This window comes from Jaculus jaculus, chromosome 10, assembly GCF_020740685.1.
Source record: "Jaculus jaculus isolate mJacJac1 chromosome 10, mJacJac1.mat.Y.cur, whole genome shotgun sequence".
Taxonomy (NCBI): Eukaryota; Metazoa; Chordata; class Mammalia; order Rodentia; family Dipodidae; genus Jaculus; species Jaculus jaculus.
Genome location: NC_059111.1, coordinates 11,551,506 through 11,579,458, shown reverse-complemented (window position 1 = coordinate 11,579,458; position 27,953 = coordinate 11,551,506). Strand labels below are relative to the sequence as shown.

At 43.8% G+C, this 27,953-nt stretch overlaps 1 protein-coding gene across 1 annotated transcript in view; it reads right to left on the bottom strand.

Moving 5' to 3' along the window:
* Trip4 (thyroid hormone receptor interactor 4) overlaps positions 1–27,953 on the bottom strand; it is a 54,555-nt gene that overhangs the window by 12,515 nt on the left and 14,087 nt on the right. Inside the window, exons 6-11 of the mRNA XM_045160387.1 lie at positions 26,177–26,306; positions 21,890–22,105; positions 17,625–17,751; positions 12,093–12,268; positions 11,548–11,672; positions 10,399–10,490 (exon numbers count right to left, since the gene is read on the bottom strand). Of these exons, the coding sequence (XP_045016322.1) occupies positions 10,399–10,490; positions 11,548–11,672; positions 12,093–12,268; positions 17,625–17,751; positions 21,890–22,105; positions 26,177–26,306 (866 nt within the window). The remainder of the gene's footprint in view (positions 1–10,398; positions 10,491–11,547; positions 11,673–12,092; positions 12,269–17,624; positions 17,752–21,889; positions 22,106–26,176; positions 26,307–27,953) is intronic.

The window sequence follows — 27,953 nt, the reverse complement described above, 5'->3', positions numbered from 1 at the left end:
GCTTACATCTGCGGCTGGCAGATAAGATGCCGGCAAACAGCGTGGTTTCCTTCCAGGGGGATTGGGGGTGGGGGGGAGCTTCAAGGAGATGGCTCTCATCTACCATCCTCCCTTGGGTTGAGCCCACATCCTTTTCTATTTCATTCCTCCCCTATCTAGGTTGATCCCCTGCTGTTCCTCAGGAGGCTGAAGGTTGAGTTGGATTTTATTCTGGCACAAATTAGCCATGCTGGCCAAACTAGTCTTGAAAGATAAAAGGAAGACAAGTTCTTAAGCTTGTTAAGCACACACGTTTTAAAAGCCTCTTACAGGGCAGTGCACTTGATTTTAAAACTATTATGAACAGAATCTTTTCTGTTCTTACTCGTTTTTAGAAAACTAAATGATCACACTATGCCAAAAATAGTGAAGGCTTAGTGTATTTTAATTTATCAAAGACAGGCCAAGAATGTGAGGTCAGAAATAAATTACTGAATTACTTTGGGGAAGGAAAATGCTAGGAACTGAAAGGAGAAGAAAAATGTGGTTCAAGTCACATAGGAAGCTAGTTTCAATTGACAATAAAAATTATTTGACCCACATTGTTTTTCAAGGAAAATTCAACTCAGCTGGGTGCTAGGAAGTAAGTGCTGAGATGCTGAAGAAAGATAGTTTAAGAAACTGTTTCCTAGATGGTTCTTGCTCAGTTGGATGATGTTTCAGGATAAAAGAAAGCCAAATATATGTAGACTAACACTCCTTAAACTGTATATACTAGGCCAATACGTTAGTAGTGCATAAATAGATTGTGCGCGAGTGCGCGCGTGTGTAGGGAGATGATGCTCAAGAGTTTTGGAGCGGCTCGGAAAGCAGCTCAGTGTAGAGCTCTTGTCCAGTGCGTGCAGGGCTCAGTCCCTAGCATGGCCAAAGGGTGCGGGGGGAAGGTTTGGGAACATCACACGCTACATTAACCTCCCAGAGAGCCATCCCAAGTACAAGAGCATGAAGGGCTCTGAGAAATTCTGTGGTAAACAAACTAATTTGTTTAACCCAAGCATGTCTCCCACATGAATATTTATTTCAGATTACACCCACACTATGAAAAAAGTTTGGGAAATACTAGTATAGAGTTATTGTTCCTAAAATAATTTAGGACTTATTTATTTATTTTTGAGGCAAGCCCAACAAACTAGCCTTTTTTCTCTTCAATTTGTGAGAGTGCAAGGGAGAATTGGCGCACCAGGGCCTGCAGCCACTGAAGCTGAGCTCCAGACACGTGTGTGCTCCCTTCTGCGCTGGTATCACTTTGTGGGTCTGGCTTATGTGGGATCTGCAGAGTCAAACATGAATCCTTAGGCTTCACTGGCAAGCACCTTATCTTTGTTTGAGACAGACAGAAAGAAGCAGAAAGATCAAGAGAGTATAGGTGTACAAGGGTCTCTTGCCACTGCAAACAAACTCCAGATGCAAGTGCCACTTTGTGTATCTGGCTTTACATGTGTACTTGGGAATCAGACCCAAGGTGTCAGGCTTTGCAAGCAAGCACCTTAACCACTGAGCCATCTCTCCAGCCTTACTTATTTATTTAGAAACAAGAATGAAGCTCGAAGTGGTAGAACATTGGCCTACCATGAGCAAGGCTTTGGCTTTGAACTATAGCACCAGAAAAACTTAACAAACAAGCCGGGTGTGGTGGTGCACTAGGGAGGTGGTAGGAGGATGGCCATGAGTTCAAAGTCACCCTGAGACGACATAGTGAATTCCAGGTCAGCCTGGGCTACAGTGAAACCCTACCTCAAAAAACACAAAAAAGGGCTGGAGAGATGGCTTTGCGGTTAAGCGCTTGCCTGTGAAGCCTAAGAACCCCGGTTCTAGGCTCGATTCCCCAGGACACACGTTAGCCAGATACACAAGGGGGTGCACGCATCTAGAGTTCGTTTGTAGTGGCTGGAGGCCCTGGAGCACCCATTCTCTCTCTCTCTCCCTCTTTCTCTCTCTGTCACTCTCAAATAAATAAATAAAAATAAAAAATGTTTAAAAACCCACAAAATTTAACAAACAAACATAAGCAGCGCTTATGAGACTAGGCAAACTACCCTTACTACAAGGTAGATCTCTAGTTCACAGACAGAAGATTATCAGGGACTCAGGGGTAGGCTGAATGTTTTTTTTTTTTTGTTTGTTTGTTTTTTTTTTTTTGGTTTTTCGAGGTAGGGTCTCACTCTGGCTCAGGCTGACCTGGAATTCACTATGTAGTCTCAGAGTGGCCTCGAACTCTTGGCAATCCTCCTACCTCTGCCTCCCGAGTGCTGGGATTAAAGGCGTGCACCACCACGCCCGGCTAGGCTGAATGTTTTTAAGTGGCAGTCAAATATCAAAGCTACAACAACTTTTTATTGTTTTACAGCACTGGGGATCAAATGAAGGGCCTTGTTCATGCTAGCCCAGTGCTCTACCACTAAACCAAAGCCCTAGCCTTTTTTTTTTAAATTTTTATTATTTATTTGAGAGTGACAGAGAGAGAGAGAGGCAGAGAGAGAGAGAGAGAGAGAGAGAGAGAATGCCTAGCCCTTAATTTTTAAGAGTGACAAAATCCTTACACAATAATAATGCTAAAATATGGCTAATACCCACTTTGAATATACTCATGTGTACCCTCAAACACAGAAAAGTACTAATGAGGAAAAGCCACAGAAAAGCTGATGACAATGGGGAAATGCTATGGGATGAAACGAATCGGCTTCTGACATTTAAGTATATCCTAATGTCATACATAGGGAAATGCACAAGGAGAGCTGCCAGAACCCCCGCAGGAAACATATGGAAGGATTCCCCACTTCTGCATTCTGCCCTCAGCAACGTCATGACATAAAATACAACAAGTACAAGCCAAGGAGCATCATGCTGACCCGAAGGAAGAATGTTTTTTTATTTTTTATTTTTTAATTTTTTTTTGTTCATTTTTTATTTATTTATTTGAGAGCGGCAGACATAGAGAGAAAGACAGATAGAGGGAGAGAGAGAGAATGGGCGCGCCAGGGCTTCCAGCCTCTGCAAATGAACTCCAGACGCATGCGCCCCCTTGTGCATCTGGCTAACGTGGGACCTGGGGAACCGAGCCTCGAACCGGGGTCCTTAGGCTTCACAGGCAAGCGCTTAACCGCTAAGCCATCTCTCCAGCCCAAGAATGTTCTTTAAAAAAAAAAATACTCGGATTGGAGAGATGGCTCAGTGGGTAAAGGCACTTGCTTTCAAAGCCTGGTAGCCCAGGTTCAATTCTTCAGTATCCATATAAAAAACCAGATGCACAAAGTGGCACATGTGTCTGGAGTTCATTTGCAGTGGCACTAGGCAGGGGTATGCCCATTCTCTCTCTTTCCCTCTGCTTGCAAATAAATAAATAATTTTTTTTTTTTACATGAAGCCGGGCATGGTGGCACACACCATTAATCTCAGCACTTGATCGCCATGAGTTCAAGGCTACCCTGAGACTACATAGTAAATTCCATGTCAGCCTGAGCCAGAGACCCTACCTCGAAAAAGCAAAAAACAAACAAATAAATGAAAATAGGGCTGAAGAAATGGCTCAGTGGTTAAAGGCATTTACTTGTAATGTCTGACAGCCAGGGTTCTATTCACCAATGCCCATATAAAGCCAAATGCACAAAGTGGCGCGTGTGTCTGGGATTTGTTTGTAATTGCAAAACACCTTGGTGTGCTCCATTAATTCTCATTCTCTCTCAAATAAATAAATAAATAAAATTTTAAAAAGATCAAATAGCTTCAAATTAAAAAAAAAGAGAAAATAAAAACACACTGGGAATGGTGGTGTACATCTAATCCCAGCACTCAGGCTGAGGCAGGAGTACTGCAAATTCATGACCAGCCAGGACTATAGAGTGAGACCTTGTCTCAAAACCAAACCTGAAAGCTGGGTGTGGTGGCTCACACCTTTAATCCCAGCACTTGGGAGGCAGAGGTAGGGGAATCACCATGAGTTTGAGGCCACCATGGGACTATATAGTAAATTCCAGGTCAGCCTGGGCTACAGTGAGACCCTAGTTCAAAAAAAAAAAGCTGCTAATGGTGGCACATGCACTCAGGAGGCAGAGGTAGGATCACTGTGAGTTCGAGGCTACCCTGAGACTCCACAGTGAATTCCAGGACAGCCTGGGCTAGAACAAAACCCTACCTTGAAAAACCAAAAACCAAAAAAACCAAAATAAAACCCTGAAGTCAAAACCAACAAACACAAGAGACAAGAAATACAGACCTAAAGACCTGGCTTAGCAGTGTTAAGGCCATTTGCCTTCTAAAGTCTAAGAACCCAGGTTTGATTCCCTAGTACCTATATAAAGCCAGATGAACAAAGTGGCACATGCATCTGGAGTTCTTTTGCAGTGGCTAGAGGCCTTGGCATGTCCATTCTCTCCCTGCTCGCAAATAAATTAAAAAATTTAAAAAGAAATCCAGAGAAATAACAATCATTAAAAGAAAAAAAAAAAAAAAGAATCACTGGCACACATCTGAAAGGAAGGGGCTGGGAGCGTGACTCAGCTCTTAAAGGCAGGATAGAGGGCTCAGGAGTTAAAGGTGCTTTCTTGCAAAGCCTAACAGCCTGGGTTCAATTCCCAGTTGTCCACGTAAAGCCAGATACACAGTGGTACCTGTGTCTGGAGTTCGTGTGAAGTGGCAGGAGGCCCTGGCATGCCCATACTCAATCTCTCTGTCTCTCAAGTAAATAATAAAAAATATTTTATTTATTTATTTTTTTTGAGGTAGGGTTTCACTCTAGCCCAGGATGACCTGGCTAAAAAATATCTTAGGGCTGAGCCGTGTGGGAGGATCGTCATGACTGTGAGGCCACCCTGAGACTACACAGTGAATTCTAGGTCAGCCTGGACTACAATGAGACCCTACCTCAAAAAACAAACAAACAAACAAAAAATTTTAGGGCTGGAAAGATGGCTCAGAGGTTAAGTAGCTTGCCTGCCAAGCCTAATGACTCTGGTTTGATTCCCCAGTTCTGACACAAAGCCAGATGTACAAGTTGGCTCATATGTCTAGAGTTTGTTTACAGCAGCTGGAGGCCAGCGACTGGAGGCCCTAGCAATACCCATTATGCCCACCTTTCTCTCCTCTATCTCTCTCTGCTTGCAAATAAATAAATAAAAATATTTAAAAAAGATATTTGAGGACCAGGCATGTTGGTGCACATCTTTAATCCTAGCACTTGGGAGGCAGAGAGGTAGGATGATCACCGTAAATTTGAGGCCAGCCTTGGACAACAAAGTACCAGGTCAGCCTGTGCTAGAATGAGACCCTACATAGAAAAACAAATCCAACAAACAAAAAAGGGCATTTGCCTGCAAAGCCTGCTGGCTCAGGCTTAATTCCCCAGTATCCACATGAAGCCCAATGCACAAAGTGCTGCATACATCTGGAGTTCATTTACATCAGCAGGAGGCCCTGGTGCAACCAAATCTCTCTCTCTCTGCTCACAAATAAATAAGTATCTTTAAAACATTTTAAAATTTTTATTATTTATTTACTGGAAAGAGCAAGAGAGAAAGAGGCAGAGAGACAGAATGGGCACACCAGGGCCTCCATCCACTGCAAACAAACTCTAGATGCATGTGCCACCTTGTGCATCTGGCTTTATATGGGTACTAGGAAACTGAACCCGGGTCATTAGTCTTTGTAGGCAAGCACCTTAAATGCTGAGCCATCTCTCCAGCCCAGTAAAAATATTTATTTTTATTAATATTTTATTTTAGAGTGAGAGAGAGAATAGGCATGCCAGGGCCTCAGCCAGTTACTGAACTCTGGTCACTTGCGCCACCTAGTGGACATGTGCGACCATGTGCTTGCTTCACCTTACTGTGTTTGGCTAAAGTGGGATCTGGAAAGTAGAAGAACATGGGTCCTTAGGCTTCACAGGCAAACGCCTTACTGGGCTGGAGATGGCTTAGCAGTTAAGGTGCTTGCCTAAAAAGCCAAAGGACCCAGGTTCAACTCTCCAGGACCCATGTAAGCAAGATGCACAAAGGGCACACACATCTGGAGTTCATTTGCAGTGGTTGAAGGCTCTGGTGCACCCATTCTCTCTCTCTCTCTCTCTCTCTCTCTACCTGCCTATTTCTGTATTTCTCTCTCTCAAATAAATAAAAATAAATAAGTAAATCTTTAGTGTCAGGCATGGTGGTGCACGCCTTTAACCCCAGCACTCGGGAGCAGATGTAGGAGGACTGCCAGGAGTTCAATGCTACCTTGAGACTACATAGTGAATTCCAGGTCAGCCTGAGCCAGAGACACTACCTCAAAAAAAAGAAACAAACACAAATCTTTAGGCAGGCATGGTAGCATACACCTTTAGTCCCAGCACTCAAGAGGCAGAGGTAGGAGAATTGCTATGAGTTCAAGGCCACCCTGAGACTGCATAGTGAATTCCAGGTCAGCCTGGACAAGAGCAAGATCCTACTTTGAAAACCACTCCCCTCAAAAAAAAAAAAAAATTCTTTAAGGAAGGTTGGAGAGATGGCTAAGTGGTTAAGGCGCTTGCCTGTACAATGACCCGGATTCAATTTGCCAGTATCCACATAGAACGAAATGCAAAGTGCCATATGCATGCGGCATCTGCCTGCAGCAGCTAGAGTACCCGATATACCCATTCTCTCTCTCTCTCTGCTTACAAATAAATAAATGAATGAATGAAAAGCAGGGCTCAGGGTTAGGGTGTCTGCCTAACGTGAGCGATAGAAGCTTACCTAATTATGTGCTCAAAGGCAGGAAAACCACAGTGTCAGGCTCTCAGTTTCCAAGATGGATTTTCCCATGTTGGAGTTCTGCCAGTTTGAGCCGAAACATAATGAAGCCATATTTCAGGAATTTTTTCTAAAGAAACTAAAGTCCTTCAGCTCCCCCTACTGTTCCAAAATGTGCTTTAGTCAGGGCAGTTTACTTTCTCAACATCAAAAATTAAAAATAGGGGCTGGAGAGATGCCTTAGTGGTAAGGTGTTTGCCTGCAAAGCCAAACGACCTTGTTTTGATTCCCCAGGACCCACGTGAAAGGTACAAGATGGCGCATGCATCTGGAGTCCCTTTGCAGTGGCTGGAAACCCTGGCATATCCATTCTCTCTCTTTTTTCTTTCTCAGCCTCTTTCCTGCTCTCAAATAAATAAATAAAAATATTTTTATTAAAAAAAATAAAAATAGAGCTGCAGAGATGGTTTAGCAGTAAAAGCGCTTACCTGTGAAGCCTAAAGACCTAGGTTCGATTCTTCATTACCCATGTAAGCCATATGCACATGGTGGTGTATTCTTCTAGAGTTTTTTGTAGTACCTAGAGGCCTTGGTGCTCCCATTATCTTGCTTTATTTAAATAAATAACATACTTTAAAAAATTAAGCTGGGGCTGGAGACAGAACATAGAGGTTACAGAGCTTGCCTATGAAGCCTAAGGACCTAGGCTTGTTTCCCTTATACTCAGGTAAGCCAGATGCATAAGATGGTGTATGTGTCTGGAGATCTTTTGCAGTGTCTAGAGGCCCTTGCACGACCACTTAAAAAAAAAAAAATTAAGCTGAGCCGGGCATGGTGGCACACGTCTTTAATCCCAGCACTTAGGAGGCAGAAGTAGGAGGACTGTCATGAGTTCCAGGCTACCTTGAGACTACATAGTGAATTTCAGGTCAGCCTGAGCTAGAGTAAGACACTACCTCAAAAAAAAAGAAGCAAACAAAACTCTTTAGCCAGGCATGATAGCACACACCTTTAGTCTCAGCACTCAAGAGGCAGAGGTAGGAGAATCGCTGTGAGTTCAAGGCCACCCTGAGACTGCATAGTGGATTCCAGGTCAGCTTGAGCTAGAGTGAGACCCTAACTCAAAATAAAATAAAATTAAGCTAGCCATGGTGGTGCACATCTTTAATCACTGCACACTGCAGACAGGCTAAGGAGGATCACCATGAGTTTAAGGCCACCCTGAGACTATAGAATGAATTCCAAGTCAGCCTGGGGCAGAATGAGATCTTACCTCAAAACAAAACAAAACAAAAAAAGGGCTGGAGAGAAGGCACAGTGGTTAAGGTATTTGCCAGCAAAGCCTATGGACCTAGGTTTGATTCCTCAGTACCTACATAAGTCAGATGCACAAGGTGGTGCATGCATCTGGAGTTTGTTTGCAATGGCTAGAGGCCCTGGCACGCCTATTCTCTATTTGCTTCTCTCCCTCTCTCTCTCAAACAAATAAAATATTAAAAATGCACATAAATACATATATAAATACACTTATACTTACATACTCTCCCAATATGGCAGAGCAATTCAGGTTCAAACACATTTGCCTATCATGAGTTTTTTTTTGAGGGGGAGGAGTGTCTTTTTGAGGTAGGGTCTCACTCTAGCCCACGATGACCCGGCACTCACTCATTACCTTCAGGCTGGCCTGGAGCTCACTACGATCCTTCCACCTCAGCATCCTCAGTGCTTGGATTAAAGGTGTGCGCTACCACACCAGGCTGACTTTGCATTTTCTTTTTAAATTTTGTTTGTTTATTTTTATTTATTTATTTGAGAGCGACAGACAGACAGAGAAAGAGGCAGAGAATGGGTACACCAGGGTCTCCAGCCACTACAAACAAACTCTAGATGCATGTGCTACCTTGTGCATCTGGTTTCTGTGGGTCCTGGGGAATCAAGACTTGAACCAAACGGAGTCCTTAAGCTTCATAAGCAAGGGCTTAACCTCTAAGCCATTTCCAGACTTTTTTTTTTTTTAAGGTAGGGTCTCGCTGTAGCCCAGAATGACCTGGAATGCACTGTGTAGTCTCAGGGTGGCCTCGAACTTACAGTGATCCACCCACCTTTGTCTCCCAAGTGCTTGGGACTAAAGGTATATGCCACTATGCCTGGATTTTGAGGTAGGGTCTCACTGACCTTGTATTTTTATTTTTTTTCGAGGTAAGGCCTCACTTTGGTCCAGGCTGACCTGGATTGACTCTGTCATCTCAGGGTGGCCTTGAACTCATGGTGATCCTCCTACTTCTGCCTCCTGGGTGCTGGGATTAAAAGCATGTGCCACCATGTCGGCTCTGATCTTGAATTTTTGCCTGGATTGTGACTACAGCTTTTTGTGCAGAAATGCAGACAAATTGGTTTCCCCACACACCAGATACTAGAGCATCACTAAGTGCTTTCTGTTTCTAACCTGTCTATTTCTCTTCTTCCTCCAATGTATCCTTACTAAAACACTACACTTGCTTTGGGAAGATGGCTCAGTGTTGATAAAGTGCTTGCCATGCAAACCTGAGTGTTCTGAGTTGGATCCCCAGAGCCCACATTCCCAGTGTGCCTAGGATGAGAAGGCAGTGGAGACAGGAGAACTGCCTGGGAATTCATGGGCCAGCTAGCTTGGGGAACACAACAGTGTCCACCAGAGACTCTGAAAGGCGAAGACTGACACTTGAAATTATTCTCTGACTTCCACATATGCACTGTGGTACGCACGCATTCATGAGCGCGTGTGCGCACACACCCACCCGCCACCCTCTTCCTCTCCAGCCAGACCTGGCAACGCACATCTGTAATCCAAACACTCCGGAGACAGAGGCAGGAGGATTGTCATACTTTGGAGCCGGCTTGGACTACACAATGAGTTTTAGTCCAGATTGAGCTACAAATGAGACTCTATCAAAATACAACACAACTAAACAAAACTGCCTCTTTATGATGGCAGAAATGGTAATATTGTGAGTTCTAAGGTAGTCAGGGCTACACTGACAGACCTTGTCTCAAAAAAAACAAAACAACCACACAGGCCCGGTGTGGTAGTGCATACCTTTAATCCCAGCACTGGGGAGGTAGAAGTAGGAGGATTGCCATGAGTTCGAGGCTATTCAGAGACTACATAGTGAATTCCAGGTCAGCCTGGGCTAGAGTGAGACCCTATCTCGAAAAAGAGAGAGAGAGAGAGAGAGAGCGAGCGTGAGCGAGTGAGCTAGGCATGGTGGCTCATGCCTTTAATTCCAGCACTTACATGGGAGGCAGAGGTAGGAGGACTGTCATGAGATCAAGGCCACCCTGAGACTACATAAGTGAATTCCAGGTCGGCCTGAGCTACAGTGAGACCCTACCTCGAAAAAACAAAAAAATGTCTGGGGAGAGATGGTTTAGTGATTAAGGTGTTTGCCTGTGATAAGGACCCAGGTTCGATCCCCTGGAACCCATTTAAGCCAGATGCAGAAGGTGGTACATGCATCTGGAGTTCATTTGCAGTGGCTAGAGGGCTTGGCACGCCCATTCTCTCTCATAAATAAATATTTTTTAAAAAGAAACTGAAAAAAAAACCATACAAAAACTCTGAGCCAATTGTGATAGCAAACACAGAACCTGCCCAAAGAAAGCACTTGTTACTTACCTGCTCCTTAAACTGCTTCTGGGACAAGCAATCAATTAGGTCCACACATCCCAGGAGACAGCCTGAGGGATAATCGTTTGGAAATTCCACATCTGAATAAATAACAATAAAAGGAATATTAATTTTCCCCCCCTTGTGTTCCTGGAACTCGTGAATCTGTTTTTAATTCCCAACAAATACCCTTTTCCTTTATCTACTTGTAGACATAAGGGAATGTGGCAATTTGATTCAGGTGTCCCCATAAACTTAGGTAGTTTGAATGCTAGGTTCCCGGCTGATGGAGATTTGGGAATTAACACCTGCTGCAGTGTATTGTTGGGGGCGGGCTTATGGGTGTTACAGCCAGTTTCCCCTTGCCAGTGTTTGGCACACTCTCCTTTTGCTATTGTCCACCTTATGTGGGTCAGGGGGTGATGTCCACCCTCTGCTCATGCCATTGTTATCCCTGCCATCATGGACCTTCCCCTTGAGTCTATAAGCCAAAAATAAACCTCTTTTTAACACAAGTTGCTCTTGGTCAGGTGATTTCTACCAGCAATGCGAACCTGACTGCAACAGGGAAACAATGAGGTTTTTAAAAATATACTTATGTGGGCTGGAGAGATGGCTTAGCGGTTAAGTGCTTGCCTGTGAAGCCTAAGGACCCCGGTTCGAGGCTCGGTTCCCCAGGTCCCATGTTAGCCAGATGCACAAGGGGGCGCACGCGTCTGGAGTTCGTTTGCAGTGGCTGGAAGCCCTGGCGCGCCCATTCTCTCTCTCTCCCTCTATCTGTCTTTCTCTCTGTGTCTGTCGCTCTCAAATAAATTAAAAAAAAAAAAAAAATATATATATATATATATATATATATATATTTATGTATTTTAGAAAGAGAAAGATGGAAAGAGGTAGCCTCCAAAGCCTAATGACCCAGGTTTGATTCCTTAGCACCCACATAAAGCCAGATGCACAAAGTGGTACATGTTTGCAGTGGCTGGAGGCTTTGGTGTGCCCGTTCTCTGTTTCTCTTCTCTCTCTCTCTGCTTGCAAATAAATAAATACTTTTTAAAAGTCTCTTTAATCCAAGAAACTCTAGAAAAAAGAAGGGAATTAAAGAAGGACAATGACTTCCTTCCACAAAGTGAGGTGGAGAGGAGGATATAAGGCTGTTACCTTTTCCACGAAGAAGACAGTACGTAGCCTGGAGTTCTGAGACTTCTTGAGGGGAAGGTTTTTTGCCTGTGGCTGCTATCCAAAGTCGTCCTCTGTGGGGGGTGTACCAGGATCTGCCTTCCACCCTTAAATAAATATGAGTTAGTGGGAAGAATCGAAATTCTAGTTTCCTGCAGTTTTATTTATTTATTTATTTATTTATTCAAAGTATGGTTTTGGCTGGGCATGGTGGCGCACGCCTTTAATCCCAGCACTCGGGAGGCAGAGGTAGGAGGACTGCTGTGAGATCAAAGGCCACCCTGAGACTACATAGTGAATTCCAGGTCAGCCTGGGCCAAAATGAGACCCTACCTTGAAAAACCAAAAACAAACAAACAAAAAAAAACAACAAAGTATGGTTTTACTTAGCTCAGGCTGACCTGGAATTCACTCTGTCTCAGGGTGGCCTTGAACTCATGGTGATTCTTCTACCTCTGCCTCCTGAGTGCTGGGATTAAAGGCGTGCGCCACCATGCCTGGCTGCCAAGATCTACTTCTAGTCTTACCTTTTAATGCCTCTGACAAGCAGGGAGGCCCAAGGCTGATGCATAGACAGACACCAGCCACCATCAAAACCTTCCTGAAATTCCTGATCTTGGACTCGCAACTGGTGCTGGTATAAACTGAACTCTGCCGAAGGTAAAGTCCTCTTCTGTGAGGTTGCACCTGGGTAGTCCACCCACTAAACAGGAAAAACACAAACAACAGAAACAAGTAGGTCAGCCTGACAAGGGAAGAACCTAGGGAAAGTAATCAAATTTATTAATAGTAAAACAAGGAAATCATATACAGTGGTTGGAGAGATGGTTCAGAGGTTAAAGGTGCTTGTTTGCAAACACTGCCACCTGAGTTCAACCTTAGCAACCTAGGCAACGTGGGCCAGGCATTTGTTTGTAGTGTCAAGAGAGCTGGGTGTACGTGTGTGTACACACACACACTTTTAAAAAAGCAACACGAAAAATTGGATTTTTACTTTCCTTGAGACAGGGCCTTATATAACTGAAGTTGGCCTGCTTTCTGATTCTAGTAACAGCATAACTTTTAGGACAAAGGGCTATAATTATTTCCATTTTATACTTAACAAATGGTCAATACTGGATTTTGGTTAATTTTCTGTGACAGGGTCAACTTTCTTTTTTCATGTCTTTTTAATTTTTTTTTTTGGTTGATGTTTTTCCGAGGTAGGGTTTCACGCTAGCTCAGGCTGACCTGGAATTTACTCTGTAGTCTCAGGATGGCCTCAAACTCATGGTGATCTTCCTAGCTCTGCCTCCCGAGTGCTGGGATTAAAGGTGTGCACCACCATGCCTGGCCTTTTTTTTTTTAAGTTTTTATTTTTATTTGAGACAGGGAGAGGGAGAAAGACAATGGGCATGCCAGATCCGCTAGCCAATGCAAATGAGCTACAGATGCATGCACCACCTTGTGCATCTGGATTATGTGGGACTTGGAGAATCGAACCCAGGTTCTTAGGCTTCACAGGCAAGCACCTTAACCACTAAGCAATCGCCCCAGCTCTTTTTCTTGGCTTTTTAAGGTAGAGTCTCACTCTAGCTGGCTGACCTGGAATGTACCATGTAGTCTCAGGATGGCCTCAAACTCAGAGTAATCCTCTTACGTCTGCCTCTCAAGTGCTGGGATTAAAAGCATGTACTACCATTTCTTTTTTCTATCTTTCTTCCTTCCTTCCTTCCTTCCTTCCTTCCTTCCTTCCTTCCTTCCTTCCTTCCTTCCTTCCTTCCCTCCTTCCCTCCTTCCCTCCTTCCCTCCTTCCCTCCTTCCCTCCTTCCCTCCCTCCCTCCCTCCCTCCCCCCCCCCCTCCCTCCCTCCCTCCCTCCCTCCCTCCCTCCCTCCCTTTCTTTCTTTCTTTCTTTCTTTCTTACTTGAGAGTGACAGACACAGAGAGAAAGACAGATAGAGGGAGAGAGAATGGGCGCGCCAGGGCTTCCAGCCTCCGCAAACGAACTCCAGACGCATGCGCCCCCTTGTGCATCTGGCTAACGTGGGACCTGGGGAACCGAGCCTCGAACCGGGGTCCTTAGGCTTCATAGGCAAGCGCTTAACCGCTAAGCCATCTCTCCAGCCCGGAATGTCTTTTATTTATTTATTTATTTATTTGTTTATTTATTTTTTTGAGGTAGGGTCTAACTCTAGCCTAGGCTGACCTGGAATTCACTATGTAGTCTCAGGGTGGCCTTGAACTCTTGATGATCCTCCTACCTCTGCCTCACGAGTGCTGGGATTAAAGGTGTGCGCCACCACACCAGGCCCATTTCTTAGTTTTAAAAATATTTTATTTTTATTTATTTATTAGAGAGAGAGAGAGAATATGGTCGTGCCAGGGATTCCAGCAACTGCGAACAAACTCTAGACACAGTACCTCCTTGTGCATCTGGCTTTCATGGGTCTTGGGAATCAAATCTGGGTCCTATGGCTTTGCAGGCAAGCGCTTTAACTGCTAAGCCATCTCTCCAGACCAGGCTCAACATTTCTGTCTACAATTCTTTAAATGTTTAGGGCAGAGCCACACGTTGGGTGTGCCATGAAAGCCAAACAGCTACTTTCAGGGGCAGCAGATCTGAATGTGGGCTGTATGACGTATTCTAGGACCCTGAAACGAAAAACTTGTGACCAAAAGGAAGATGGATCACTACTGAAACAAAGCTCCATCCTACAAAGTGAAAGAGAGCACTGCAGCGTGCACACAACCGAAGGACACTAAAGTCTTGGCAACACTTCAAAGAGGGATTGCTAAAGTTTCTTCCAGAACATGATCAAGTGCTCCAAGTCCACGCCCTCCACCAGTGATGGAGACTGAACCAAGGGCCTTGCATTCACCACATTTGGACTGAAGAGAGCACTTAGCAGTTAAGGTGCTTGCCTGCAAGCAGAAAGCACCCAGGTTCGGTTCCCTAGTACCAACATAAAGCCAGATGTATAAGGTGGCACATGCATGTGGAGTTCATCTGCAGTGGCTAGAGACCCTGGAGCGCCCATTCCCTCTATGTGCCTTCCTCTTTATCTCCCTATGTCTCTTTAAATAAATATCCCTATCTCCCTATCTCTCTTTAAACAAATTTAAAAAAAATTAATACCTGGGCTGGAGAGATGGCTTAGCGGTTAAGCACTTGCCTGTGAAGCGTAAGGACCCCAGTTCAAGGCTCGGTTCCCCAGGTCCCACGTTAGCCAGATGCACAAGGGGGCGCATGCGTCTGGAATTCGTTTGCAGAGGCTGGAAGCCCTGGCGTGCCCATTCTCTCTCTCTCCCTCTCTTTGTCTTTCTCTCTGTGTCTGTCGCTCTCAAATAAATAAATAAAAAATAAAAAAAAATTAATACCATATTTGGACCAGAGAGATCACTCAGTGGTTGAGGTGCTTACCTAAGGATCCAGGTTTGATTTCCCAGTAAAGCCAGATGCACAAGGAGGCACATGTATCTGGAGTTTGTTTGCAGTAGCTAGAGGCCCTGATGTGCCTATTCTTTTTATCTCAGCCTCTCTTTCACAAATAAATAAATAAATAAGTGTTGTACTGCATTAACACAAAACCAAGTCAGTCTGTGCTTGAGTGAGACCCTACCTTGAAAAACAACAACAACAAAAAACCCAACCCACATTACTTTATTTTTTATTTTTTGGTTTCTCAAGGTAGGGTTTCACTCTAGTCCAGGTTGACCTGGAATTCACTATGTAGTTTCAGGGTAGCCTTGAACTCACAGTGATCCTCCTACCTCTGCCTCCCAAGTGCTGGTATTAAAGGTGTGTGCCATCACACCTGGCCCAACCCACATTTATTAAATACTATTGTTTTGTTTTGTTCATGGTAAAGTCTCACTCTAGCCCAGGCTGAACTGTAACCCACTCTTAGTCCTAGGCTGACCTCAAATTCAGTAATCCTCCTACCTCTGCCTTCCATGTGCTGGGATTAAAAGTCTGTGCCACCATGCCCATCTTATTCAGTAATAATAAATTTTAATACTTATTTAAAAAAATTTTTTTTTGTTTATTTTTACTTATTTGAGAGCGACAGAGAGAGAGAGAGAAAGGCAGATCGAGAGAGAGAGAATGGGCATGCCAGGGCCTCCAGCCACTGCAAACCGAACTCCAGATGCATGTGCCCCCTTGTGCATCTGGCTAATGTGGGTCCTGGAGAATCGAGCCTTGAACCGGGGTCCTCAGGCTTCACAGGCAAGCGCTTAACTGCTAAGCCATCTCTCCAGCCCTATTTAATACTTATTAAATACTAATAAAAACTATATGAAAAGCACATAAGTACAGAAGACACATAAGATATTAAGAAGATACAGTTCTTTCTTTTAACAAACTTATTGGCTAGGCCTGGAGATACAGGTGTATAATTACAGATACTTTGAGGCAGGAAGATCACAAGTTCAAGGCTGGCTTTGACAAGTTATCTTGTCTCAAAATAAAAAGCAAAAGTGGGCAGACTATAGTGACCCACACCTTTAATCTCAGCATTCAGGAGGCAGAGGTAGGATTATTGTGAGTTCCAGGTAAGCTTGGGCTAGAAAATATATGCACAAGAAGCTGGAGGCCCTGGTGTTTCCATTCTCTTTCTACCTTTTCTACCTTTTTTTGCTCTCTCTCTCTCTCAAATGAATAAATAAATAAACAAATAAATAATATTTTTAAAAAACTGGAAAAGAAACTAGACCAAAGAGTAAGGTATGCTGAAAAAAAGACTGGTATCCAAAACAAAAAATAAATACATTAGACTTCATAAAAATGTTTAAATTGTTAGAAATTCAAAAATATAAAAATCTTATCATTATTAATTTTATATTAATTATAATAATATGAAAATATTGGTCATTTTGTTAGAAATGCTTCAATAGCCAGGCATAGTGGTGCATGCCTTTAATATCAGCACTTGGGAAGCTGAGGTAGGAGGATCACTGTGAGTTTGAGGCTAGCCTGAGACTACATAGAAATGGCCTCAATGAAAATTGGTAAAAAAAAAAAAAAAAAGCCAGGTGTGGTGGCACACGTATTTAATCCCATCACTTGGGAGGCAGAGGTAGGAGGATCGCCATGAGTTCAAGGCCCCTAAGATTACATGGTGAATTCCAAGTCAGTTTGGGCTACAGTGAGACCCTACCTCAAAAAAAAAAAAAAAAAAAAAAAAAAGTTGACGCACACCTTTAATCCCAGCACTTGGGAGGCAAAGGCAGCAGGATCCCCATGAGTTCAAGGCCACCCTAAGACTACATAGTGAATTCCAGGTTGGTCTTGGCTAGAGTGAGACCCAACCTTAAAAAAACAAACAAACAGACAAAAAAAATGGAGGGGGGGGGGAAGGCTGGAGAGATGATTTAGTGGTTAAGGTGCTTAGCTACAAAGCCTAATGATTTGGGTTTGATTCCCCAGTATCCACATAAAGCCAAAGCACAAAATTGCACATGCATCTGAAGTTCATTTGCAGCAGCTAGTAGCCCTGGTGTACCTTTCTCCCTCTCTTTCTCTTTAGCTCCTCTCTGCTTGCATATAAATAAGTAAAATTTAGGCTGGGAGTGGTGGCACATACCTTTAATCCCAGCACTCAGGAGGAAGAGGTAGGAGCATTGCCATGAGTTTGAGGCCACCCTGAGGCTACAGAGTGAATTCCAGGTCAGCCTAGGCTAGAGTGAGACCCTACCTCAAAAAAACAAAGAAAACAAACAAAAAAAATTGGGGCTGGAGAAGATGGTTTAGCGGTTAAGATGTTTGCCTGCAAAGCCAAAGGACCCTGGTTTAATTTCCCAGGACCCAAGTAAACCAGATGCACAAGAAGCTGGAGGCCCTGGTGTTCCCATTCTCTTTCTACCTTTTCTACCTTTTTTTGCTCTCTCTCTCTCTCAAATGAATAAATAAATAAACAAATAAATAATATTTTTAAAAAACTGGAAAAGAAACTAGACCAAAGAGTAAGGTATGCTGAAAAAAAGACTGGTATCCAAAAGCCTATGAAATAGATACACTTGAAAGAAGACATATTTGGGGACAAAATTCTCATTATCAGTTGAGGAAAGGTCCACTAACCTGGGGAGGCGACTGGTACAGGTTGGGATTTACCAGAACTCCCAAAGGCTCTTCAGAAGATCTATCCAATTTGTTCAGTGGCTGGTTCAATGTTCCACTAGCAATGGCCTGTATTGTCTCATCTAATCTGTGATAATAAAACAAAATAATACAGTATTTATTAACCTTCTATACTCAGAATATCCTGACTAACCAACATACAAGCTCTCATAGTAATAAAACTTAAATCCAAGAGTTTTTGTAGGGGCTGGAGAGATAGCTTAGTGGTTAAGGCGCTTGCCTGCAAAGCCAAAGGACCTCGGTTTGATTCCCCAGGACCCATGTAATCCAGATGTACAAAGTGGTGCATGCATCTGGAGTTCGTTTGCAGTGGCTGGAAGCCCTGGTGCACCCATTCTCTCTCTCTCTGCCTCTTTCCCTCTCTCAAAAAAAGTTGTTGTAGGCATGGACACTTTTCCCTGCTCCCCACACCACACTGCTGGAATCCTAAGAAAAATGGGTAGAGTTGTCCATCTGTTTAACAAGACCAATAAACATAGCAGGACTAGAAGAGTTGCCTAGAAATAGCTGGATTCAGAGAAGAATATTCTTTTTTTTTTGTTTTGTTTTTTTTGAAGGTCTTGCTCTAGATAAGGCTGCCCTGACATTCAGTATATAGTCTCAGGCTGGCCTCCTGAGTGCTGGGATTAAAGACGTGCGCCATTACACCTGGCTCAGAGAAGAATACTCTATGTTAGCTAATTTGCTCAATACATCATAATTATTCCTCTGTCTCCTGAGAAGTCCCCTTCCATGCTAATCTGGATGTTATCCTTGCCTCAAGGCTCAGAAGTTCCAACCATGTCCCAACTTGCATACCACACAAGTGTTTACATCATCTTCTAAAATCCTATAGCATTTCTTACCTAATAATCTTGGCTGTGCCATTGGATTTGTGGGTTTGACCCTAACCCTATGAAGGAATAGATAATGATTTTTGTTTGTTTGTTTGTTTTTCAAGGTAGTGTCTCACTCTACCTGGGCTGACTTGGAATTAACTATGTAGTCTCAAGGTAGCCTTGAACTCACAGCCATCCTCCTACCTCTGCCTCCTGAGTGCTGGGATTAAAGGTGTACACCACTACGCCTGGCAATAATGACTTTTTAAAAATTAAATCCAACACACTGGCCTCTTTTTTTTTTTTTATGTGAGAGAGTGAGAGCTAGAGAGAGAGAGAAGCAGAAAGAATTGGTGCATCAGGGCCTCCAGCCACAGCAGTTAAACTCCAGGTGTGTGTGTCACCTTGTGCATCTGTGCAACTTTGTGCACTTACATCACTTTGTGCATCTGGCTTACGTGGGGCCTGGACAGTCGAACATGGTTTCCTTGGGCTTCACTAAACCATCTCTCCAGACCAATATATAATGATTTTTTGTTTTTTTTCAAGGTAGGGTCTCACTCTAGCCTAGGCTGTTCTAGATTCACTATGTAGTCTCAGGGTGGCCTTGAATTCATGGCGATCCTCCTACCTCTGCCTCCCAAGTGCTGGGACTAAAGGTGTGCCTGGCTATAATGAATTTATTTCAAGATTACGAAAGTTCTGGAGACATAGTTCAGTAGAACACCTACCTAGCATATGTGAAGCTTAGGCTCAATCCTCAGTAACACAGAGAGGAGAAACGAGAAGAGACAGGTATGGTAAACTTTGGTTTGCCTCAAAAACATACAAACCAAAATTCAACAAAATAAACAACAACAAAAAAATCAAGTTGGGTATAGTGTTTCCCACCTTTAATATCAGCACTTGTGAGGCTGAAACAGCAGGATTACTACAAGTTTGAGGCCAGGTTGGACTATATACTGAGGTCCAAGCCAATCTAAGCCACAGTGTGAGATCCCATACAAAACCTGGGAGAGGCCAGGCATGGTGGCACACGCCTTTAATCCCAGCACTCAGGAGGCAGAGGTAGGAGGATCGCAGTGAGTTCGAGGCCACCCTGAGACTCCATAGTGAATTCCAGGTCAGCCTGGGCTAGAGCAAGACCCTACCTCGAAACCCCCCCCCCAAAAAAAAAACTTGGGAGACTAGGAGATTTTTCTTTTTAATTTTTATTTATTTATTTGAGAGCGACAGACACAAAGAGAAAGACAGATAGAGGGAGAGAGAGAGAGAATGGGCGCGCCAGAGCTTCCAGCCTCTGCAAACGAACTCCAGACGCATGTGCCCCCTTGTGCATCTGGCTAACGTGGGACCTGGGGAACCGAGCCTCGAACCGGGGTCCTTAGGCTTCACAGGCAAGCGCTTAACCGCTAAGCCATCTCTCCAGCCCAGACTAGGAGATTTTTTTAAAGAGTCCAGGAAGCACATTATCAGAATAATTTATAAAACCAAATATTAATTACACTGCTAATACAATGCTCCAAAGATGTATTTTTTAACTTTATTTTTATTTATTCATTTGAGAGCGTGAGTGAGAAAGAAGCAGAGAGAGGGAGAGAGAATGGGCACACCAGGGCCTCCAGCCATTGCAAATGAACTCCATATGCATGCACCCCCTTGTGCACCTGGCTTCCATGGGTCCTGGGGAATCAAACCAAGGTCCTTTGGCTTTGCAGGCAAAACACCTTAACCACTAAGCCAACTCCCAGCCCTAAAGATGTATTTTTTTTTTAATTTTTTTGAATTATTTATTTATTTATTTGAGAGCGACAGACACAGAGAGAAAGACAGATAGAGGGAGAGAGAGAGAATGGGCGCGCCAGGGCTTCCAGCCACTGCAAACGAACTCCAGACGCGTGCGCCCCCTTGTGCATCTGGCTAACGTGGGACCTGAGGAACCGAGCCTCGAACCGGGGTCCTTAGGCTTCACAGGCAAGCGCTTAACCGCTAAGCCATCTCTCCAGCCCAAGATGTATTTTTTAATGCACTAGCTTCAATGTTCACAGAGACAGAAGGCAAACAGTTGCATCAAGTCCAAGTTCATACTTCACATAATTGCCCATTCATTTTTTCTTTTGATTTTTTGAGGTAAAGTCTCACTCTAGTGCAGGCTGACTTGGAACTCACTGTGTAGTTCAGGCTGGTCTCAAACTTATAGCAGTCTTCCTACCTCTGCCTCCCAAATGCTGGAGTTAAAGGCATGTACCACCACACCTACATAATTCCTTTTTTCTTTTGTCTTTGTTTTTGTTTTTTGAGGTAGGGTCTCACTCTAGCTCAGGCTGACCTGGAATTCACTAGGTAATCTCAGGGTGGCCTCAAACTCAGGGCAATCCTCCTACCTCAGCCTCCCAAGTGCTGGGATTAAAGGCATGAGCCACAAAGCCCGGCAATTGCCTTTATTTATTTATTTATTTTTAATTTATTTGCAAGGAAAGAGAGAGACAATATGGATGTGACAGGGTTTTGTGCCACTGCAAAGGAACTCCAGATGTATGTGCCACTTTGTGCATCTGACTTATGTAGGTACTAGGGATGGAAACCAGACAGACAGGCTTTGTAAACAAGTGCCTTAAATCCTAAGCTGAATTAAGAATGGGCAGTTAAGGGCTGGTGAGATGGCTTAGTGATTAAGGCACTTGCCTACAAAGCCTAAGGACCTAGGTTCAATTCTCTAGTACCCACATAGACCAGAGGCACAAGGTGGCACATGAGTCTGGAGTTAAGTTTGCCATGGGTAGAGGCTCTGGTATGCCTGTTCTCTTTCTCATCTGCCTCTTTCTATGACTCTCTCTCAAATAAATAAATAAATAAATAAAGTATTTTTTTTAATTTATTTATTTATTTATTTGAAAGTGACAGACACAGAGAGAAGGACAGATAGAGGGAGAGAGAGAGAATGGGCGTGCCAGGGCTTCCAGCCTCTGCAAACGAACTCCAGACGCGTGTGCCCCCTTGTGCATCTGGCTAACATGGGACCTGGGGAACCGAGCCTCGAACCGGGGTCCTTAGGCTTCACAGGCAAGCGTTTAACCACTAAGCCATCTCTCCAGCCCAAATAAAGTATTTTTAAAAGAATGGGCAGTTAAGTCTGGAGTGGTGGTGCATACCTTTATTCTGAGCACCGAGGCTAAAGTAGGAGGATAGCTGTTCAAGAGTTCAAGGCTAGCCTGAGACTACACAGTGACTTCCAGGTCTGCCTGGGCTAGAGTGAGGCCATACCTTGAAAAATAAAAATAAAATAAGATAAAATAAAAACAATCTGGTTTGAGAAATTAGAGAGGGAAAACCTTTTGGCCTCAGCCTGCTCCTTTGTTCCGACCTTTTCTGGAGCTTTTCACTTACCTGCTGTGATACTCTGCCAGGGGGTTTTCTTCTTCCAGAATCTTCCGGCCTGCAAAGTCAATGGTGACCTTTTTAGAGAGTCGAGAGGCGTGTCTAAGCTCTCTCAGTTCTTCCTCTCGCTTCTGAAGGGTCTCTCGCTCAAGTCTGGAAAGCCACTGGTTAGAATCACTGGCAAAGTAATCTGACTCATCATCAATGACTTGGGTCCTCCGAATGCTAAGAAAAACAAAAAGTGAGCACCTATTAGGTCGCCTGATCATTAGGACTATTATTGAAGAACTGTTTCAGTGTAGCTTAACCACTGCTGTCTTAAGGTTATGGTCTCAACAATACAAGGCCAAAAATGTTCTATATTCAGGTCAAGCACTGCTTAAATTGCAGCTACTACATATATCTTGTTTTCACACTGTTAGTTCTGCTCCTAGAATTAAACTCAGTCTCGGGCAGGGAAAGACCCAGCACTGTGATCTGTCATCCTTCTCCCTTTCCTCCAAGTCCAATGATGAGAATCACAGGTTTTTACCTTTGGATAACTGGTTTCTAATCTGGTTTTGCTCTATCTGAGCTGGTGTTTTGATAACCTACTCAAATACATAAATTCTTTTACAACTGATTGGGGTCCAGTCCATTACTGATTGGCCAACTGTCCTGAAATCATTCTCATAGCTACAATATTTATCTTCAGGACATTCTATAGTCTACTGCTGTTAGCAGTTTCCACATCCCTTCTCCCAGACTCCAGTTCTTCACTAGTATACTGCTCCAAGAACCAAGATATGACAATCAAGCCTATAATAACAAGAAAATTGAAGGCGAGAAGGAATCCTGAAGGAATCACTTAACTCTTCTGACAATAAACCAGGGTCTTGCAGAAGTAAGGTGATTAATACAAAGCCATAATCCAGTTAAACTCAAAACTGCCCATAATACAAATTAGTGACATATAGGCTTAAAGAAAATACTGAAATTATATTGACATTTTGATTTGAAATGTTCAGTGCCCAGTTTAAATTATAAATACACTTTGTCTTAAAACAGATTCAGAGGGTTGGGGACATGGTTCAGTTGGTGGAGTGCTTGTCCAGCATGCACAAGGCCCTGGGGTCACCACATAAACCAGTCCTGGGGGCATATGCCTATAATCTCAGTGCTCAGGCCATCAATAGCCCAGGCTGGCCTTGGTTTCAATGCATACTTAAGTTAGAAAGAAGAAGAAAAAAAAGAGAGATAGAGAGAAACCCATTAAGAAAGAAAACCAGCTGGGTGTGGTGGCGCACACCTTTAATCCCAGCATTGGGGAGGCAGAGGTAGGAGGATCACCGTGAGTTCCAGGCCACCCTGAGACTCCATAGTGAATTCCAGGTCAGCCAGGTCAGTGAGCTGGTAGAGTGAAACCCTACCCTGAAAAACCAAAAAAAAAGAAAGAAAGAAAGAAAGAAAGAGAGAAAGAAAACCAGCACACCATTAATCCTAGCACTCAGGAGGATTGCTGAGAGTTTGAGGCCGCCTTGAGACTACACAGTGAGTTCCAGGTACCTCAAAACACCAAAAGCAAAACCAAAAACCAAAAAAACAAACAAACAAAAAAACCACAAACCTACTTCTTAAAGTCAACTGCTGGGCGCTGTGGCCCATGCTACACTCCCAGCACCAGGGAGACTGAGGTAGAAGGGTCGCTATGAGTCCAAGACCAGCCTGGGCAAGAGTGAAATGAAAGACTGCCTCAAAAAACAGTAAGACGTCAGTAGGCTAAGCCACAGTGTAGAGTGTACAGCAAATTGAGGTATGTGCTAATATGCTGATTTTTTTTTCCACATTGGGTTTTGCTTGTAGCCCAGGCTGGCGTGCATCTATGTAGCCTAGACTGGCTTTTGAACCTGGAGTCTTTTGGTTAAGCCTCCTAAGTGCGGAATGGCTGTGTGTGGAGAGTGGGGAGCACGAGCGATCACATCTGGAGCCTGCGCATCCCGAGCTACACAGCGTTCTACCCGAGCTACATTCCTGCCCAGTATTTTTCTTTTGTTATTGTTTGTTTTTACATTCATTTTTTATTTTTATTTTTTTTCTTTGGTTTTTCAGGGTAGGGTCCCACTCTAGCCCAGGCTGACCTGGAACTCAGAATTCCTACCTCTGCCTTCTGAGTGCTACACCTGGATTAAAGCTGTTTAAAATATATATGTATATATATTTGTTGTTGTTATTGTTGTGTTTTGTTTTTCGAGATAGGGTTTCACTCTAGTCCAGGCTGACCTGGAATTCCCTATGTATTCTTAGGGTGGCCTCAAACTCATGGCGATCCTCTTACCTCTGCCTCCCGAGTGCTGGGATTAAAGGTTTACGCCACCACACCCAGCTAAATATATATTTTTATATTCATTTATTTGGGGGGGGGGATAGAGGGAGAGGGAGGAGGGAGGGAGGGAGGGGGGAGGGAGAGAGGGGGAGAAAGAGGAGACACCAGGGCCTCTATCCTCTGCAAACAAACTCCAGACACATGTGCCACTTTGTGAATCTGGCTTTACGTGGGAATCCATGTCGTTAGGCTTTGTAGGCTTTGTTCCTTAACTGCTGAGCCATCTCTCCAGACAAAAGCTGTTTTGTTTTTTTTTTTAAGTTACATACATACTGTGTAAACAGTACATAATGGTACCATCCTTACCCTCATCTCTGCACCTCACCCCCGAAGGTACCCTCCTTGTTGGGGATGGCAATTATCCCCATGAGGATTCCAAAGCTTTTTGTAAAGAGTCCACTTCCTTCATCTCTAAAACACTCCAGCTCCCAAAGCAGAAACACAGACAGCAGGTCTTAGCCCGGATTCCTTTCCTCTCTGCAGAAGTTATACATATATATATATTTTGGTTTGTCAAGGTAGGGTTTCACTCTAGCCCAGGCTGACCTGAAATTCACTATGGAGTCTCAGGGTGGCCTCGAACTCACGGCAACCCTCCTACCTCTGCTTCCCAAGTGCTGGGATTAAAGGTGTGTGCCACCACGCCCAGCTTTGCAGAACTATTTTCTCGTGATCCTGAATCTCTGACCCAGGATCCCACAGGGGATTTCTGGGGTGAGGGACAAGTAAGACCTGGGCAAAGAACAAGAAAAGCAGAGGGAGGAAAGAGCAGCCAGGGCCCAGCTGGACCCAGTCTCCTGGGCATGAATAAAGGCCAGGCACACTGGGAGAGGCAGGTGGGCGGATCTGGCACCTGGCAGATAACTGCCTTTCTCCTTGACAGGAAATCAAAAGCTACTTCAGAGAAGGTAAGCGTGTGTAGTCCCAGGTTGGCTTTGAACTCATGGCAATCTTCCTGCCTCTGCTCCCTGAGTGCAGGGATTAAAGACATGTGCCACCATGCCTGGCTACATGATTTATTTATGTTTGTTTGTATTGTTTTCTTTCTTCTTCTTCTTCTTTTTTTTTTTTTTAGTTTTTTGAGGTAGGGTATTACTCTAGCCCAGGCTGACCTGGAACTCACTCTGTAGTTCCAACCTAACCTTGAACTCAGTGATCTTCCTGCCTCTGCCTCCCCAGGGCTAGGATCAAAGGTGTGCGTGTACACTACCAAACCCAGCTTACATTATTACTGGATTACATCATTTTCTCTTGTGCTTGATTTAATTCCCTATTTTGCTCATTACAGCAGAAGCAACAGGCTATGCCAAGAGTCTAGATGTGTAGTAGGCCATACCTCTAGGTTTGAAAAACACTCTTTGATGTTCAAACACAAATGCATTTCTCAGAATGCATCATTAAGCAATAGATGACTGTACTTGTGGACTAGATGGATAAATGGCTGCAAATAAAACATGCCAGGAACTGAGGGATTATGTCAACTCAAATCGACTATCCAGGATTTACTAGCAGTTGTTATATGAGTCAGACAAGGTTACAGAACAGGAGTCGGGGAGAGCCTCTCTCATCCAAACATGAATCCAAAACAAGACACAGGCCTCTTATATAGAGCATTCAGCTCCTCTTTTGCCTCAAACACTTTCACCATCCTCGAGAAGGTATCAAGTGCCAAAATAATGATTTTGTTTTTTGGGGGTTTGGTGGGGTTTTTTTTTTGGTTTCTTGAGGTAGGGTCTTACTCTACCCTAGGCTGACCTGGAATTCACTCTGTAGTCTCAGGGTGGCCTCAAACTCACAACGATCCTCCTACCTCTGCCTCCCAAGTGCTGAAATTAAAGGTGTGAGCCACCACACTTGGCCAAAATAATGTTTTAACAGCCATATTCTATGGATTAGTTTGGGTCTTAGAAGCTATTGTTCTGATTCTATCATACCTGGTTCTGTCAAACTCTAATAGTTTCTCTTTATGCTTGATAGCCTTCTCTAAACCAGACTTAATTCGAGATTCTTGATGAGGAAGAAGGTCTTTGGAAGAAATGTCCACCTTTCCAGAATTCTCCATCCCTGAAATTCAATAAGAAAATCAAATGTTATCAGCCTACAGTACAAGTCAATCAAATTACTGTGCATTAGTGAACAACATATCTAAGATATTGCTCTGTCCTGATGATCTGAAGCCATCATTTCAATGGAAAAGAAGCAGGACCAAGGTAAGGCCTGATGTGTAAGCATCCAGAGTGCTTGACACATACCAGGTTCTCAAAAACCGTGAGGGTCAACAGGCATGATGGAACATAATTTTTTGTTAGTTTGTTTTTGTTTTTTGAGGTAGATAGGGTCTCACTGTAGCTCAGGCTGACCTAGAATTCCCTATGTAGTCTCAGGGTGGCCTCAAAATCACAGTGATCCTCCTACCTCTTCCTCTCAAGTGCTGGGATTAAAGGCATGCACCACCATGCCTGGCTGGCAAGTTTTTTTAATGACAGAGAGCGAGAATTGGTGCAACAGGACCTCCAGCCACTGCAAATGAACTCCAGAAACATGCAATACCTTGTGTGCATGTGCATCTTGGTGCACACGCGTCACCTTGCATGTCTGGCTTATGTGGGATCTGGGGAGTTGACATGGGTCCTTAGGCTTTACAGGCAAGCACCTTAACCACTAAGCAATCTCTCCAGCCCAGTACACATCTTTGATTCCAGCCTGTATTTTTTTTTCTAATTTATTGGAGAGAGAGAGAGAGGCAGGCAGATAGAAAGAATTAGCATACCAGGTCCTCCAGATATTGAAAACAAACTTTAGATGCATGCACCACCTTGTGCACCTGGCTTACTTGGGTCCTGCAGAATCATACCTGGGTTCGCAGGCAAGCACCTTAACCAGTAAGCCATCTCTGTAGCACTTTTTTAAAAAATTCTTTTTTTTTAAGATTTATTTTTATCTATTTATTTATTATAGAGAGAGAGAATATGAATGGGCATGCCAAGGCCTCCAGCCACTGCAAACAAACTCCAGACACACGTGCATCCAGCTTACATGAGACCTGGACAATCAAACATGGGTCCTTAGGCTTCACAGGCATGCACCTTAACCACTGTCATCTCTCCAGTCCACTTTTTTTTTTTGAGCCAGGGTCTTACTCTACTAGAAGGTGAGGACTAACACCTAGTGTTGTCTTCTTACCTCCACATATATTCATTGTGGCATGTGTGCACATGTGCAGACACACACACAAAGTTTTCTAGAAAAATCCTCTAACAGATGCTTTTTTTATTTTTTTGAGGTAGGATCTCACTCTAGCCCAGACTGACCTGGTATTCACTCTGCAGTCTCAGAGTGGCCTTGAACTCACGGCGATCCTCCTACCTCTGCCTCCCAAGTGCTGGGATTAAATGCATCCGCCACGACACCTGGCAATGCTAAACTTTTGCAAATCTGTTATTCTTAGTTGTTTTATTTTTTATTTTTATTTCAGAGAGATTAAGAAAAGGAGGCAGGGAGAATCTGCTTCTCTTTTTCAGATAGATACAGATCCTAAGGAGAGAGCCACCCCATCATACCTGAAAAGAGCCCTGGGTGAAACTAAGTAAAATTAGCAAAACAAGCAACAGTGCTGTTTTCCTGATGAACCAGATACCAGCACAAGGGGGAAGGAGACGAACACAGAGAAAAATCAACTCCTACCAAATCAGAGAGCCAGAGCCTCAGAGG